The 16,363-nt window shown below is 33.9% G+C and overlaps 1 protein-coding gene across 3 annotated transcripts; it reads left to right on the forward strand.

Moving 5' to 3' along the window:
- Positions 1-7,844: 7,844 nt before the first annotated feature.
- On the forward strand, positions 7,845-15,202 carry LOC109180469. Of its 3 annotated transcripts, XM_019330074.1 has the most exons (13): positions 7,846-8,059; positions 8,214-8,265; positions 8,670-8,712; positions 9,182-9,485; positions 9,732-9,765; positions 12,468-12,519; positions 12,616-13,120; positions 13,253-13,301; positions 13,370-13,495; positions 14,170-14,274; positions 14,423-14,514; positions 14,582-14,735; positions 14,835-15,202. In XM_019330074.1, the coding sequence occupies exons 1-13, from the start codon at positions 7,911-7,913 to the stop codon at positions 15,108-15,110; spliced, it is 1,941 nt and encodes a 646-aa protein (XP_019185619.1). In that variant the 5' UTR covers positions 7,846-7,910; the 3' UTR covers positions 15,111-15,202. The 3 variants fall into 3 exon arrangements, with proteins under 3 accessions (XP_019185618.1, XP_019185619.1, XP_019185620.1); XM_019330073.1 differs by having other exon boundaries at positions 7,845-8,059; positions 12,468-13,120; XM_019330075.1 differs by lacking the exon at positions 8,670-8,712 and having other exon boundaries at positions 7,967-8,059; positions 12,468-13,120.
- Positions 15,203-16,363: the final 1,161 nt, after the last annotated feature.

Genomic DNA, 16,363 nt, shown 5'->3' on the forward strand with positions numbered 1-16,363 from the left:
ACAATGTTCAACCATGGTCCACACAATGTTATGTGAACCATAATAAAAAGTATATTTTTAATATACTAAATGTACATTATTTTTGTACTAAATGTACATTATATAATATAATGTACACTCAAAATAAAAATAATGTACATCTCCTTAATACAATATACATTATTTTTGTATTGAATGTACATTATTTTTATACTGAATGTACATTATTTTATAGTAGACAAAATATGGTCCATACAACTTGTGTGGACCATGGTCCACACAATAATGATTGACCAAACATAACCATTGGTTTATCAAATATACTGATTTTTCACTTTTAACTTAATTTTTAACTTTTGAGCAGATTACAACCCAATTGTTATACGGTGGACCATGATTCGAAAATGACGTCGTTTCTTTCAATAGAAAAATGACAACCGTTAAATTTTAACAAATTTCTTATTTTTGTGTGTTTATAACAAAATGAAACTGAATAATTTGTTTCGCATATTGTATTTATATTATTAAATGAAACTGTAACAGACGTTTGGTTGGATGTATTAAAAGAACAGGTTGTTGAACCAGTTCCAAGCAACACCGAACTCAATCTCATGCCTCAACCAAGAAGGTCAACCAGAACTAGAACAACACTCATCCATCTCAGTGACTACACGTGTCAAACTGTGACAAAAAGGACCTCTCCTCATGAAATTCATAAGTACATATCTCATGATAATCTGTTACAGAATTATAAAGCCTTTGCTGTAAACTTGTTAGATGCCAAAAAACCAAAGAGCTATAATGAAGCCATTAAAAGATACTGCTGGAAGAAAGCTATGGAAGCTGAAATTGATGCTTTACAAACCAACAACACTTGGGTACTTACAGACCTTCCTCCTGGCAAAGAACCAATAGGGTGTAAGTGGGTCTATAAAACCAAGCTTAAGGCTGATGGAAGCATTGAAAGATACAAGGTCAAGCTTGTTGCAAAAGGGTATACTCAGACCCCTAGATTGGATTACTTGGACACTTTTAGTCCTGTGGCAAAGATAACTACTGTGAGAATGCTTCTAGCTGTGGCTGCTATCAAAGGTTGGGTTCTTCATCAGTTAGATGTGAATAATGCATTCTTGCATGGAGATTTAAATGAAGAAGTATATATGAAACTGCCTCCTGGTTTCACCCCTAGCAAGCCTGGTCAGGTATGCAGGTTAATCAAGTCTCTCTATGGCTTAAAGCAAGCTAGTAGACAGTAGAATGTCAAGTTAACACATGAGCTGGTAAAGATGGGCTTTAAACAGGCTATCTCTGATTCATCTCTGTTCACCAGAGACACATCTGATAATTTTGTAGCTCTGCTGATTTATGTAGATGATGTGATTATTGCCAGTTCTGATATAGCTCAAGTTCAACAAATTAAAAGGCACCTGAATACTGTATTCCACATCAAATATATAAGAACCTTAAGGTTCTTCCTAGGATTGGAAAGTTGCAAGAAACAGCAAAGGTATCTCAATGACTCAAAGAAAGTATACACTAGAACTACTTGAAGAAACAGGTTTTTTACAATGTAAGCCAGCAAAAACTCCAATGGTTACATCTGTAAAGCTAAGCAAAACCAGTGGCAACAAACTACAAGATGTTACTCAATACAGAAGGCTGGTGGGAAAGCTACTCTATCTCACAAGTACTAGACATGACATAAGCTATGCAACACGACAGTTGTCTCAATATCTATATTGTCCTACTGACATTCATATGCAGGCAGCTCAAAGAGTTTTAAGATACATCAAAGCAGCTCCAGGGCAAGGTCTTTTCTTCTCTGCAACATCCTCTTTACACCTCAAGGGGTTTACTGACTCTGACTGGGTTGCTTGTTCAGACACAATGAGATCTGTCACAGGTTTTTTGTATGTTTTTGGATACCACCGGTGTCTTAGAAGTCCAAGAAGCATGTCACCATTTCCAGAAGCTCATCAGAGGCAGAGTATAGGGCCTTAGCCACAGCAGCCTGTGAAATCCAATGGTTACTCTACATTTTAAAAGACTTGGGCATAACCAAGAGTCCTCCAGCTATACTTTACTGTGATAACAAGTCAGCCATAGCTATAGCAGAAAATCCTGTATTTCATGAAAGGACAAAGCACATTGAGATTGATTGTCACCTAGTAAGGGAGAAGCTACATAACAAAGTTTTAAAACTGCTGCATGTTACCACTGGAAATCAGCTAGCTGATGTTTTTACAAAACCTCATGCTCCTACTACCTTCTGCAGTTTAATAGACAAGATGGGTCTCCACAACATGTATCCTCCAGCTTGCGGGGGGGGGAGGGGGGCGGGGGATATTAACACATGCTTGCTCAAAGTCCACTCCAAGCATGCACACTTCACAGATCAACAGGAAGCCAGAGAACAAGTGCATCACCTTACCACCTTAACTGCCTGCTCAACTGCTTGTAACAGAATTAGTTAGTGCAGCTCTCTATCCTCTACCTTAGTATCTTTAGTCTTGATGTTGTATATAAGAGTTCAATACCTTACTGTAAAAGGGTTCAGAAATATTTTTCTCTCATGCAATAAACACAATCTTCTTTCTCTCCCTTTCTGTTTCATCTCTAAAGAACAAGAAGCTCTCTGTGCTTCTTGATATACCATACTCACTATTTTATTTTATTAGTGTATTATACATTCCAAAGTGGTTGGCATTTGCATTATTCACAATGTACTTACAGGGCGTTTGGTTGGGAGTAAGGAATTAGGGTGAAAAGGAATTGCAATTCGCTGGGAAAAGAATAATGTGGGAATAAAGTAGGAATTCAAATTACATTGTTTGGTAGGGATGAATAGAATTATTGGGCAGGGGATGAAAGAAGTGATATAAAGACTAAAATGTCCTTGTGTAATAATAATAGTAGTAATAATTAAGGGTACTTTTGTCATTTCATCCATTTTTTCTTTTCCCACAACCACCTAATTGCAATTCATAGGGGGGTGCCCATGAATTGCAATTCAGCAAAAGGAAGGAATTGCAATTCTGTCCCTCCAACCAAACGACGTAATTGTGACTTCCACTGAATTACAATTCAACTATAGCCAAATTACGCCCAACCAAACACGCCATTATAGTGAGAGTAATGGGCTTCCCTCCCTATAGGCCTCCATTATTAATTGAAGTACAAAGGTACATCATAGGTGATAGCTAGTGTGATACGTGTTAGCAAAATTTGTTGGGTCTTGTGGAGTTCACATGAACAATAAAGAGAGTCCAACTAATCATTATTGAAATACAACAAAAAAAAATAATCAAATTTCTCATAAAGTTACTCTATTATTATTATTTTTTTTTTTTGAGAAGTTCATTGAGGATGTAAATTAATATTTATGACGGTAAAAAATTATATATGAAAAAATTTACATAAATTGACATTTTAAGTAGTTATTTTGAGATATAATTTTGAGTGTGGTCCGTTTTCAATTTTGGCCAAGTCAAAGAGGATTCAAATGTTCCTAGTTGAAGATAAATTATTTGATATATTATACGCTCAAAATGAATAATGTGTGAATGAGAAATTAATTGTCAAATTGTACTCATTGAGTTGAAAAAAAAATGATGTTTTGAAAGTTTTTAAGAAGTCATTTGACCCACATTGAAAATGAATGTTAGTTCGCACTAATATAAATACAATTTAAGTTTATAAATAATCTGAATTGTATATTGTATAACATAAAATTTTTTTCTCACATGGGATTTTAGCGGTAAAGTCTTAATGCTTCGAACAGTAAAAATGATTGAGTAGTAAAAGATATGATGAAACCTTATTGCTTTTGAGTAGGAAATGAAGAGAAGTTGAAACCTTACTTTTTTGAGTAATAATGGATGTGAACCCTTAGGGGGCGTTTGGTTCACGGAATCTTGGATTATCCCAGGTAATAGGATTACCTTCTGAGGGGTCGTTTGGTTCATGGAATGTTAGATTACCCCAGGGAATGTTAGATTACCTTAGGGAATGTTAGATTGCTGGGAATGTTAGATTCATGTGTTTGGTTAAAATTGAGGTATGTAATATAATCATGTTTGGTTTAGGGTTATCTTTTATATATATATATATATATATATATATATATATATATATATATATATATATATAGTATCCTTAACATATTTTCATATATTTTAATAAATTTAAAAATTAAATAAATAAGATAACGATATCATATATAATTACATGATTTTAAAATATTAACTAAAATCTTGAACTTTAGAAACAAAATTATTTTATATGCTAACGTAATAAAAAATATATAATATAATTACAAAATAATTATATATAATAATAATAATAATAATAATAATAATAATAATAATAATAATAATAATAATAATAATAATAATATAAAATATATATTTTTAAATAATTAGAATTAAAATGACAAAATTTATGAATATACAAGGTTATCTTACATTACCTAACAAAATGAAGGGAATCACATTCCCTTCAAAATTCTATGTGGAGGGAATGTTGCATTCCCTGGGAATGTTATATTCCCTCAGAGAATATGAACCAAACATAGGAATGTAAGCTCGGGAATGTCAGATTCCCTTGGTTATGTAAGATAACCTGAACCAAACGCCCCAAAGGTAATGTGAGATTTTGGGAATGTAAGATTACCTTGTGTGTTTGGTTTGTATGGTGTAATATAATATTAACTTGTTTGGTTCAGGGTTATATTTTAGGTTATATAGATCAATTTACAATAATGCCCTCAATAATATATATATATATATATATATATATATATATATATATATATATATATTATGTGTGTGTATTTATTTATATCTATGAATGTATATCAAAACTTAAATATTAAAAAAAAAAACTAAATATATAAATATACACATATGTATTTTTGATTAAATAAACATATATTAATTTCATTATTATTATTATTATTATTATTATTATTATTATTATTATTATCATTATCATTATTATTATTATTATTATATAAGGATTAGTTAACAAGGGCAAAGTTGGAATAATTCAAGATACCGCCACATCAGCTTTCAGGTAATATAACATTACCTGATAATCTCATAACTTGAACCAAACAAGGTAATATAACATTACCAGACTAAGATGACCTAGATAATCTAAGATGACCTGAACCAAACGCCCCTTACTACTTCAAACAGTAAAGGATATGAAGCCTTACTACTCGTTATATTACTTACTGCTCTCAATCATTCACTGTTTATATCTCATCAAATTTAGGAATTAATTATGATCCAATTTATCTAAAAAATAACTTGTAACATCATATCTATTTTAATTAATTTGCTAGTTTTGGAAGTTATGATTTGAATTCAAATGTAATTTTTGAATGACATGAATGTCAAAGAATACCTAATTTATTATAAATATATTCTGTTAGCATAACATTTTAGAACTTTTGACTCCTACAAAAATTGATTTTTTTTTTTTCTACGAACCCTTTCTTCTTCCTCTAAAATTTTGCCAACACTTCATATAAAAAATTGAAGTGTTCTTTGTTCAAGTTTAATAAGAATGTTTATATTTGAGTACTCTGATCACTTCTATTTTTTGACTATACCTTCTCTCATGCTTTCGCTTATTTGGTGCATAAATTTAATAGGAAAATTGGACTACATGATGTGTATTTATGTATAGTTTCTCTTAATCGCGAAATAAAGGGAAGAGGAGGCAATTTAGAACAAAAGTGACCAATTCAAAACGAAGAAGTGAATAAAAAGGAAGTAGAAGGTCATCTAGAGGTAGACAGGGAAGAGAACACTTAGAAATGAGCAGAACAAGATCGTGGAACGGCTTCAGCAGCGGTCACAGGCATCGTCACGCCCCTGAGGATGACCTGCTCCAGTCACGGGTGTCATCACGCCCGTGCGTCGAACCATGCTGCATAATTTATTCGGTCATTTTCAAATCTAAAAATGGAGTAGTTCTAGAGAGATAGTGAACAATAGCATAAGGTAGAGAGAGTAGAATGAGATTTTCACATTTTTGGTCAAGAAATTACTTCACCTTTCTCCAAAAATGATAGATTCTCTTATTTTGCATATTTGATTCCATTTTGGATTGTGGATTCATTCTATTTTCAGAGATAAATGCTTATTGTTTTGTTTAATATTGTTGTCTTATGATGTTTTATTTTAATGTTTATACATTATTGACTGATATGATGAGTGAGTAGTCATATTTAGGACTTGGGATTGAGGTTGATATAAGATTCTATAATGCTTATTTTATGTTTATTGCATAGAATGGTTAAAACACAATCTAGAGTTCGAAATGTTATGGAAAATCCTTTGTATTCTTTCATTTCTTTGTGTTAAAGTGTGGTACACAATATCATTAACACTAATCTTGTAGGAAATTCAACCGCAATGAACGTTGGGTTGACATTCCAAAGCCCATCTCACAACCCCTCTATTCCTCTTCGAAAGTAGGGAATTTTAGGTACTATATTGTCTATTTGAAAATGTATTTCCGTGTACTTACAATGAATGACGTAGTACGTTGAAATGAACATCCTCCCAAATGCTCTGTTGTGTCGGAGTGTGAGGGCCCTTGGGACTTGGGATTCAACCTTTTGAGAGAAGTATTATAGTGTAATTATTTAAACTTTATTTATTGTCATGCATTTCACTATCTTAGGGTGGTTGATGTTGAGTCTTTTTATGCCGTGCATTATTTTATTTTAATAGTAAAATTGGAATGTTTATGACTGTAAATAATACAGAGTAATAAGGGATGTCAATTTTAGCGCAAAATCAATAAGCTAGCTTAATAAGATAAATTTTTTTTAGGGTTATAGAAAAAATTAGTCTGATAAAAAAAAGCAGTATGATGACCCGAACATGCCAGCTCAAAATTTAGTGAGTTAATCTGATAACACGAATCACATGGTACATAATATACATGGAGTTTATATGTACACTCATCTTTAGTATTTTTTATTAAATTTGTAAATAAAATTTTAATAAATATATTAATAAATTTATTACACAATACAATAATTTTTATGAAAATAAATTGAAAAATAAAAATCTTATTATAATTATTATATTATAGTATAAATAGTATAAATATATTAATTATTTTAATTAAAACTTAAAAATGGAGGATTAGATTGATCGAATGATGTATAAGTTTATATTTATTAGTGTAGATGCACTATTTTATTAAAATTAAGAGTTTAAAATTTAAAAATATCAAAAATTTTAGTCGAGCGTTCAATGTTTTAGGATTAAGACTAAAATTTTTAAAATTATGAAAAAAAAAAATCGATTAGCTCAAACCGATAAACTTGACAGCCTAAAATCAAGTGGGGGCTGACGTAATTGATATACTAGGTAATACTCTGTAATTAATAAAGATACTAGACATTAAATGTAACGAAATAAAAAAAAAATTAAATGTGGCCAATATAATAATACGGATTTTTTTTTTTTTGAAACAATAATACGGATTAATTGATTACTAGAATTTGCTATTTAATTTAATTAATTAATGGACATTCTTTAACGTAAAACGTTTTCTTTACATCCGATTTCTACCCTTCGCTGACACTGAGGAATCCTATGAACCAATATTGTTACGCCCGGGCCGGGCCCCCTTCTTGTCTCTCTCTCCCCCACTTTGGCGCCAAATAGAGTTCCTTTGCACGAATTCGCACCGCCGAAGCCCGCAGGCACGCTTTTCATCCCTACCTCTCTCCCAAAACCCTTATAATTCATGCGTTTCCATCTTCGATTTTACCGCTTTTTCTGTATTTAGCCCGGCCCGGCTTTCCTGATTTTAACCTTCTTTTTCTTAGTTCTTACTATTCTAACCAGATGCTATGTCCATCGGCGATAGTTGGATGAAGCCTTGAGAAAACAAGGCAGAAAATGGCTCGATGTTCGGATTCCGGTGACGTATCATCGATCAAATTGGAGAGTGAAGCCTGCGACGCGGCGTGGTCAGAGGAACACGAGCGTGTTCCATTGAAACAACGTCTGAAATTGCTCTTGGCTACCAAGCGCCTTGCCAAATCCGAGTGAGTTTTTTCATTTGTATTGTCACTGCATTTTTGCTCTGCAAGATTAAGGTGATGCAGTTTTTGCAATGTGCATGTCACCGGAGGAAAGCCTGTAACTTCGTTTTTGGTTTATTTTAAAACTCGATGTCTTATGGAAGTGCAATTTGTGCAGGCCTGCGACTACTAGTTTTGTTAGAAATCACAGCAACCAATGCTACTCACAGGTATTGTTGTGATTATGATTCATAGGTTTTTTGTTTTTGTTTTTGTTTTTGTTTATTACATAAACTGGTATTGGTGTTTATATCATTTATATATAGTTTTCCATTGTTTATTAACATCTGTAGCTGCACCTAATGAAAGTTTCTTTCTAGATTCACACACAGTAGTTATCAATGATCTCATTTATTGTTTCAACTTCCTATTGTTGCTGTTATTATGGAGTACTGTTTTTCAATTTTGCTTCATTTCCTCCTTTTTGTTGGTTGTACTTACACTTTAAAAAGTAAAATATCTTATTTTAGTGTGCCTAGAGTTATGTGCTTGTGATGAGACTTTATTTGCCATACTTGATTGGTGACTAAGTTCATAAAATAGTTTAATTTCACAGTCTATGTGCCTTGTTCAGGAGGAGAAGGTTGACATTCTTGAAGTGCAGCAAAATGGTGCTGGTAAAAGTTCTTATTTAAAGTCTTATGGTGTACGTAGTACGTTTTTATGAAAAGTTCAAAATGGTGTACTTATATTTCATATAATGTCTGCTTTATAAGGAAGATGAGAACATATATTAATGATTTATACTAAAGCTGCAACTGGTGTATGGAACAAGGTGATAAGCAAGTGCCAGGAGATTTACAAACGAAAACGAACTTTATATGTTTTTTTTTTAAATTTTTAATTTTTATCTTCCTTTTATTATTATTATTATTATTATTATTATTATTATTATTATTATTATTGTTATTGTTATTATTATTATTATAAATAAATTTGAACTTGTATATAAATTATTGTAAAACTGCTTATGGTGTTGAATAATATCAGAAGCCTTGCAAAAGAAAATAAGTGCATGAAATGAGGTGGAAAGTGATTGTACTGATGTTAAAATGTGTTTATAGTATTTTATTGGTGTAAACATAGGTGAGGTGAAAGAATGTGTCTCCCGGGCTGAAGGAGATAAGAGCATAAGCCAAAGCCAGATGACCACTGATAATATTATGTTAGACAAAGTTGATGCGGTCAACAGTACTTTACTTCAGTTGTTGCCATCAGACCTTCCCATAAAAACAAAGGTTTCTGCTGTCAATAAATTGAAAAAGTGCTTAAATTATTCATCCAGTGTTGATGTGGAGACAACAGTGAAGTTAAAGAAGGAGACTCCTGAATTTTTGGATGAACTTGATTTTGTGGTATTAAAAGAACGACAAAGAATGCTACTATCAAGGTACTATTTTCCTCAAGGATTTTTATCTTTTTTTATTAGGTTGATTTTTCTCTATAAGTGTTGAGCATTTCTATTTAAATTTAAACAAATAAATTCTAATGCCGAAGTTCAATAGTTTAATGAAAGTGTTTTGATGTTTTGATTTACTAGAGTTCTGTGACCTAAATATATTTAATATCTGTGGAGCTCAGATAACAAAGATTAAATAATATTTTTTTTGATGTATATTCTAATTTAAATTTTCAGGAAAGCACTTTCTTTGGAAAGGAAAACTATAGAGGTAATTTCTCTCGATTTGGTGACTTTGTAGTTTTGTATTTGTTAATCATTCTCCAAAAAATTTTGCCACTTGTTGGAAGACTCATGAGATGAATAATGAAATAGATTTATGTACATATTGAATCTTTGAAGATGATTCTTGACTCAACAATGATGCTATCTTGTTGAACTCTTCTATGTGATATTTAGGTTTTTCTTCTTTCAAGCAATTTTTTGCTGTTAATGGTCAGTACGTGCATATTTTGGTGTTCATTCCATGAAATTATTTTTACTTGGTTTTTGTTACGAAAGTAAAGAGAGTTTCTAAGTTGTTTATTAGAAAAGAGAATACACAGCCCTATAAATACTAAAATACATGCTAGAAGACTTTCAATAAGGAAACAAGTTTTCATATGACTACCTACTCAAATCCCTATAAATCTCCACGCTGCCTAATAATGGCTAATATAATTAGGTTCCACAATACTTGTACAGTTGTACATTCCATAACACTCCCCCTCAAGTTGGAACATAGATATTAATCATTAATCATGCCCAACTTGTTACACAAATAACTAACTCAAATCCCATTTAGTGCACTCCCCTAAACGAAAGCTTGGACGCCACCAATACCACAGACAATCGGGTGAACTCAGAGTGGACTGAACAAGCTTGGGATTAGACCCTCCCTCTGAACCGGAAGCTTAGACGCCACCAATACCACGGGCAAACACTGGGTGAACTCAAAGTGGACCAAACAAGCTTGGGATTGGACCCTCCACTGAACCGGAAGCTTGGATGCCTCCGGTACCACGTGCAAACAGTGGGTGAACACAAAGGTAAAGAAGACAAACTCTGAGAAGGAGGACACAATTTCTTTACCAACAGAAGGGAAGCATGCCCCAAACGACAATGAGGATAAAAAAGGGGTGACAACGCCAAAACAAGCAACGGACTCGAACTTAGCAAACTCATCAGCAGAGATCAAGACTGACTTGGCAGATGTATCAAACTTATTTGCAGCCATCCCAGAAAAAAATATCACAAAATTCAAGCCTGAATGTGTACGAGAAAAAGTGACAGTGGAGCAAAAATCACTAACAACGCAATGGTCCAAACCAAGTCTAGAACCTAAATGGACTCAGGCGACCTAGGTGTAGTCAACCAAAATGTTTTCTGGTCGTTGGAGGAGCCTCACGTGCCGGCGCGTGGAAGAGTGGCAGCGAAGGATGGCGCCACGTGAGGCTCACACGCTGGTCAAAACATCGTCAAAATTTCCAGGCAAGGTCGCTAGACACCGGCGCTCCTCCCTAGGTCAGCGGTGACGACAACGGAGCAAAAAAGAATTATCGTAAAGGCTCAGATACCATGTTACGAAAGTAAAGAGAGAGTTTCTGAATAAGTTGTTTATTAGAAAAGAGAATACACAACCCTATAAATACATGCTACAAGACATTTATTAAGGAAACAAGTTTCCATATGACTACCTACTCAAATCCCTATGAATCTCCAGGCTGCCTAATACTTGTACAGTTGTACATTGAGAAATTGTATTTCATTCGACCTAAGCTCAGGGGCAGAGCAGAGGACAACCCCTCTTGGTTGCTGGTTCGAATCCAGCAGGTCGAAAAACTTTCGAGTGTTGGGAATGTTATTAGGACCTTGGTTTTAATAATGCAGGAGTTCTACATTGGAAATATGAATGATAGAAAGGAATGAGAAGAAATTTGAGACAACAATAGTGGGGAGGATTGGGAGCGATTTAAACCTTATCTTTCACAATTCTTCAATCCTTTGGGTACAGACCTACATTTTTATTCAACTTGAAAACAAAAAAAGGAGCATAATTATTGGGTAGTGTCTGGTCCTCCTTTATTGGTGGAAGCTTCAGGGGTGAAATTTCTTGCATCTTCACTTTCTTCCCTGTCAACTGTCACAACCTTAACGTGATGCAAATGTATTTGAGAAATTTGACTGACTGCATGTGACTAAGTCTAAATATATTGATCATTATATAAGCTTCTTTCTCTTTTATTTTAGCTCCCTTCCTTTTTACCAATCATGTTAATTTCTTATTTTTCATGAAGCCTTTTCTTAGGATAAGTGGCTAACTAAAGTTTTAATGTTTATTTACTTATTTGTTCATTTTGAGTTGGGATTAGCATTGGGGTTTGGATGGATGTGGTTGAGTTCTTGAAATTTTTCTATGCTTTTCCCCATTGTTGTTGGTGGCAATTACCAAATATGCCAATATGGCCTTCTTCACTCTTTTGTTCGGTGAATTCTTAACTGCAGAAGAATAATACACTTTAGGACAATTAGGTTGTAAATATGGGAGCTGTTTACTCATTCACCTCCCATCCTGCATTCATGAATGTCTTATGTTAATTTTATTTTTTGGACTTGTAATTGGAAATAATATGGAGCATTATTATTATTTTTTATGTGTTGGCCGTGTTTCAAGTGTCATGCCACTTCGTTTATTTAATTTATTTTCTTAATCACAACCACAAATTTTACTTAATTTAGTCTTATTATGTATTGCATTCTCCTCACCTATACCCAATGTGTCTTCTACCAATTTGACAGCATTTGCTATAGAAAAGATCTAGAGTAAAGGAGTGTGTCAACAGCACAGTTAGGCTGATTATAGCATTTACGCAATTGTTTTCTCTTTAGTTTCAAGAACTTCTGAGCATGTGTGCTTCTTGCTGTTTAATGCAGGGCACCTCACCGGCACTTTCTAGCTTGGCTGAAGATAACGGGATCAAGCGAGGTAATGGAGTTGGAAAAGAAGATGATACTTCCAGTGATAGGGACTTACAAATGGCTGGAGATCGTTCTAAGATATCTGATTTGTCAAACTTCACAGTTCATGGATTGAGTGACTCCTGCCAGAAAGATTATTCATCTAATCTTGTATCATCAAAAAGGATTCAAGGAAATGATTGGTTATACTCTTCAAAGAAAACTCTTCCCGACCAGGAATCGAGTCATGGGTTAGATCTTTCTTCTGATAGTAGCAAGGCTAGGCTTAGTTCAGCAATTGTAAATGTCAAGGTTGAAGCCTTGGAGAGCGTTGAGTTAGAAACTACAGGAAAATATGCTACCGAGAATCAACCATATAATTGCTTCCTTCCAGTGAAAAGAGAACAAGAAGTCCCTAATGATTCTTGTTTAGATAAGCTTGACCACATGCTGCTGCAAGAGCGAATGAAATTATTTTCAAAGAAGGCAATTAATTCTTCAGGAGGTGATGGAATATCAGCTTCTTTGAGCAAAATAGTGCCCTCTGTGTTTGATTCCACACCCATTGCATTTGCAGCTGCCAAACCACTGAAAATTAACCGTCCACGAAAGCGGAGAAAGACTGCCACGTAAGATTTATTTATTTGCTATAATGAATTTATATTCATGATGTATGATCATCTATGAAGATTTTATTTTTCCCCTATGCATCCTCGGAATTTCTGAGGTTTGATCCCTTGTTCCTCGCATACCACCTTCAGAGATTCTGTTGAAGAAGCACTGGAGGAAGATGCTCCTGGACTCCTCAAGGTACTATTGCAGTTTCTCAGTGGTGCTTGTAATCTTGATGACTTTATGGACTTCATGTAACTGTGCAGGTACTGCTTGAGAAAGGTGTATCAGTTGATGATATTAAGCTGTATGGGGAACCTGAAAACAATGAGGCTCTGGATGATTTGCCTACAGAAGATAGCTTCTCTGAGCTTGAAGAAATTATATCAAAGGTTTGCTAATATATTTGTTACTAAGATTGTTTTCTGTTGCTGACTTGCAATCCTTAGCATTGAAGCTTATAAAACAAAGAAAAAAGGAAAGGTGATTTTTCTTTCATTTTCTGGGTCATGTCTTGTTATTCAGTATTACTCAAGTTAAAATGTTCATTTCAGTTTTTTTCTTTCTTTTCTTTTTTCTAATTTTTGGCCAATAATGCTTTCACTCGGTTTATATATGTCTAAACTTCTGTTGAAGAAGGTAATATGAAGGATGCAATGACAATATAGGAGGTTATTTGCATATTCATCTGTTTGTATGAGATTGATGAATACGACTACTACGTCCTTGATTCCCCATTTTCTTAATATCAAAGCTGGTAGTTAGTTGAGTTCAACTATCTGCTGTGAATACAATGTTGAAATTCTAGCCCAGTTTCAGCATTGTCATTTCTGCATTGCAGCTAAAAAAGATATGATGTGGGGTTTTTCTATTGTCCTTTCCCACTTCCTCTTAGTCATGAAATCAGTATGTGGTCATATATTCAGTTTTGGTAGATTAAGATTTTCTGTTCACCCTCTTAAGTATCATCACTTTTCAACTTTGAGATATAAGATCTGGGTGGATTTTGGTATAATTTCACAGTGCATATATATGATGTTATCTCTTCTTTTGACTTCTGGTTCAGCTTTTTTCCCGGCGAGATTCATTGTTTAAACTTGGTCCGCTGCATTTCTCAAAGGGAGAGAAGCCTAGCTATTGCTTGGCCTGTCTATTTTCGCTTGTGGAGCAGGTAAAAATTGCCTTGTAGTTTGATGCCTAGGGTTGTGAGGGATGAATTCCTTGCCTGCTTTAATTTGCTTGATCATCCTCAGATTACATTATTACCAGGTTTATGCTGGTGTTATCTTAAATTGGTACCTACTCCATTTTACTTGCAGGCACGATATTTACAGTTCAGAAAGTGGCCCGTTGAGTGGGGCTGGTGTCGAGATATCCAATCATTCATATTCGTCTTCGAAAGACATAACAGGTGAGATTAACGAATGAGCTTTGCTGAGGTCCATAATACGTCTATGCTCACTCTTACACACTTTCAGGATTGTGCTTGAACGCCCAGAGTACGGCTATGCAACATACTTCTTTGAATTGGTGGAATCTGTATCTATACATTGGCAGATCAAGCGACTGGTAACTGCTATGAAGCTTACTAGCTGTAGCAGGATCTCGCTAATTGAGAACAGAGCACTCTTGGTAATCAATGTGCTTTAGAACACTCCTATTCAAATTCTTGTTTATACCATGCAGTGGTGTCACTTGTGTTTTGCATCTAACTTCCTCTATAACATATAGGTCGGGGAGGACTTGAGTGAAGGAGAAGCGAGAGTGTTGATGGGATACGGTTGGATTCCCAACACTGGACTGGGCTCAATGCTCAACTACTGCGATAGAGTTGTTCACGACAGAAAGTACGAGAGGGATAGTTCAGAATGGAAGTCCAAAATCGGGAAGATGCTCATTGCTGGGTACAATGGCGGCAAAATAGTGCTGACGGACATTCCAATGAATCTTTCTAAAGACAATGTTGACGAGGAGGAGGACATTAAAGTAAAGTTAGAAGTGGATTAAGCTCAGATAGCTTAAAATTTTTTGTAAATACTTTTGAATTCTTCAGTCATATGTTCAACAATTTGTCCAGGAATGCAGAAGATTTGTACTTTATGTTCAGTGATATCGAGCATGTTTTTTTTGCAATTGTTGGATTAAGCTCAGATAGTATAAAATGTATTGTAAATACTTTTGAATTCTTCAGTCATATGTTCAAGAATTTGTCCAGGAAAGCAGAAGATTTGTACTTCTGTTCAGTGATATCGAGCAAGTTTTTTTTTTTTTTTTTTTTTTTTTTGCAATTGTCATATCATATATCAAGGTTTATATTGTAAACTTTGTCCAAAAATTATGTGTTTGCAGTTAACATTATTTTGTACATGCAATTAATAATTTATATAAACAAATAACATGATGGTAATTACATACACAAAATGTTAACTGTAAATACAAAATATGTCAACTACAAATACATAATATGTTGGTTAACATGTTATGTGTCTGCTGTTAACAGTCTGTGTCAATTTGTTTATAAGTACAGAAACGATTAATTGCAGGTAATTTTTACACCAATTATACTGTGGACCATGGTTCAAAACGGCAAACACTATAGTCTATCTAAACTGACATTGTCTCACGTATTATTTTTATTATATTATCAAATAAAATTGCAATTATATTGAAATGAAACTGTAGTATATACAAAATGAAACTGAATAACAATTTCACATATTTGAGTGTATATTGTCCAGCGAAATTGTAGTTATATCAAAATGATACTGTAATTGTGTTGAAATGAAACTGCCGTGCATAATTGATATTTGGACCACAATGTATTGTAGACATCGATCCACGGTATAATTTGCCTAATTTTTAGGTTAGAGCTCACAATGCAAGGTAAATTCTGATCTTCTACTAATGGGCCGACCAATACATGTTAATATATGGGCCAAATACATTGGGCCCTGTTTCCTAATCTCAAACCAAAAAATGCATATGCAAGCATACGAGAGCATGACGTTGATTACTATTACTATTTACTATTGTTGTTCCAAAGTAAAAGTGCAATGAAATATACGTAGTTACCTGGCGATTGAGTGCGGTGTGACGTTAAGTTTATATTATCCACGACCACGAATCTTCCTTGGACCAATTCAAGAAACGGTATTACTGTGAATATTCATTAATATTATCTTCAATTCTCTTATGACTTATCTAAAAAGTTCCTGGGCGCCATCATAGGTTTGCATGAAACTTAAAATAAGCAATTAAGC

The sequence above is a fragment of the Ipomoea nil genome, unplaced genomic scaffold (genome assembly GCF_001879475.1).
Source record: "Ipomoea nil cultivar Tokyo-kokei standard unplaced genomic scaffold, Asagao_1.1 scaffold1026, whole genome shotgun sequence".
Lineage (NCBI taxonomy): Eukaryota > Viridiplantae > Streptophyta > Magnoliopsida > Solanales > Convolvulaceae > Ipomoea > Ipomoea nil.

Bases quoted from the DNA above. Each gene is read 5' to 3' on its own strand.
- LOC109180469 (XM_019330073.1), top strand. From the start codon at position 7,911: ATGGCTCGATGTTCGGATTCCGGTGACGTATCATCGATCAAATTGGAG. The intron at 9,486-9,731 runs GTACTATTTTCC...TTAAATTTTCAG, and splicing joins CAAAGAATGCTACTATCAAG to GAAAGCACTTTCTTTGGAAA. The intron at 14,275-14,422 runs GTAAAAATTGCC...TTTTACTTGCAG, and splicing joins TATTTTCGCTTGTGGAGCAG to GCACGATATTTACAGTTCAG.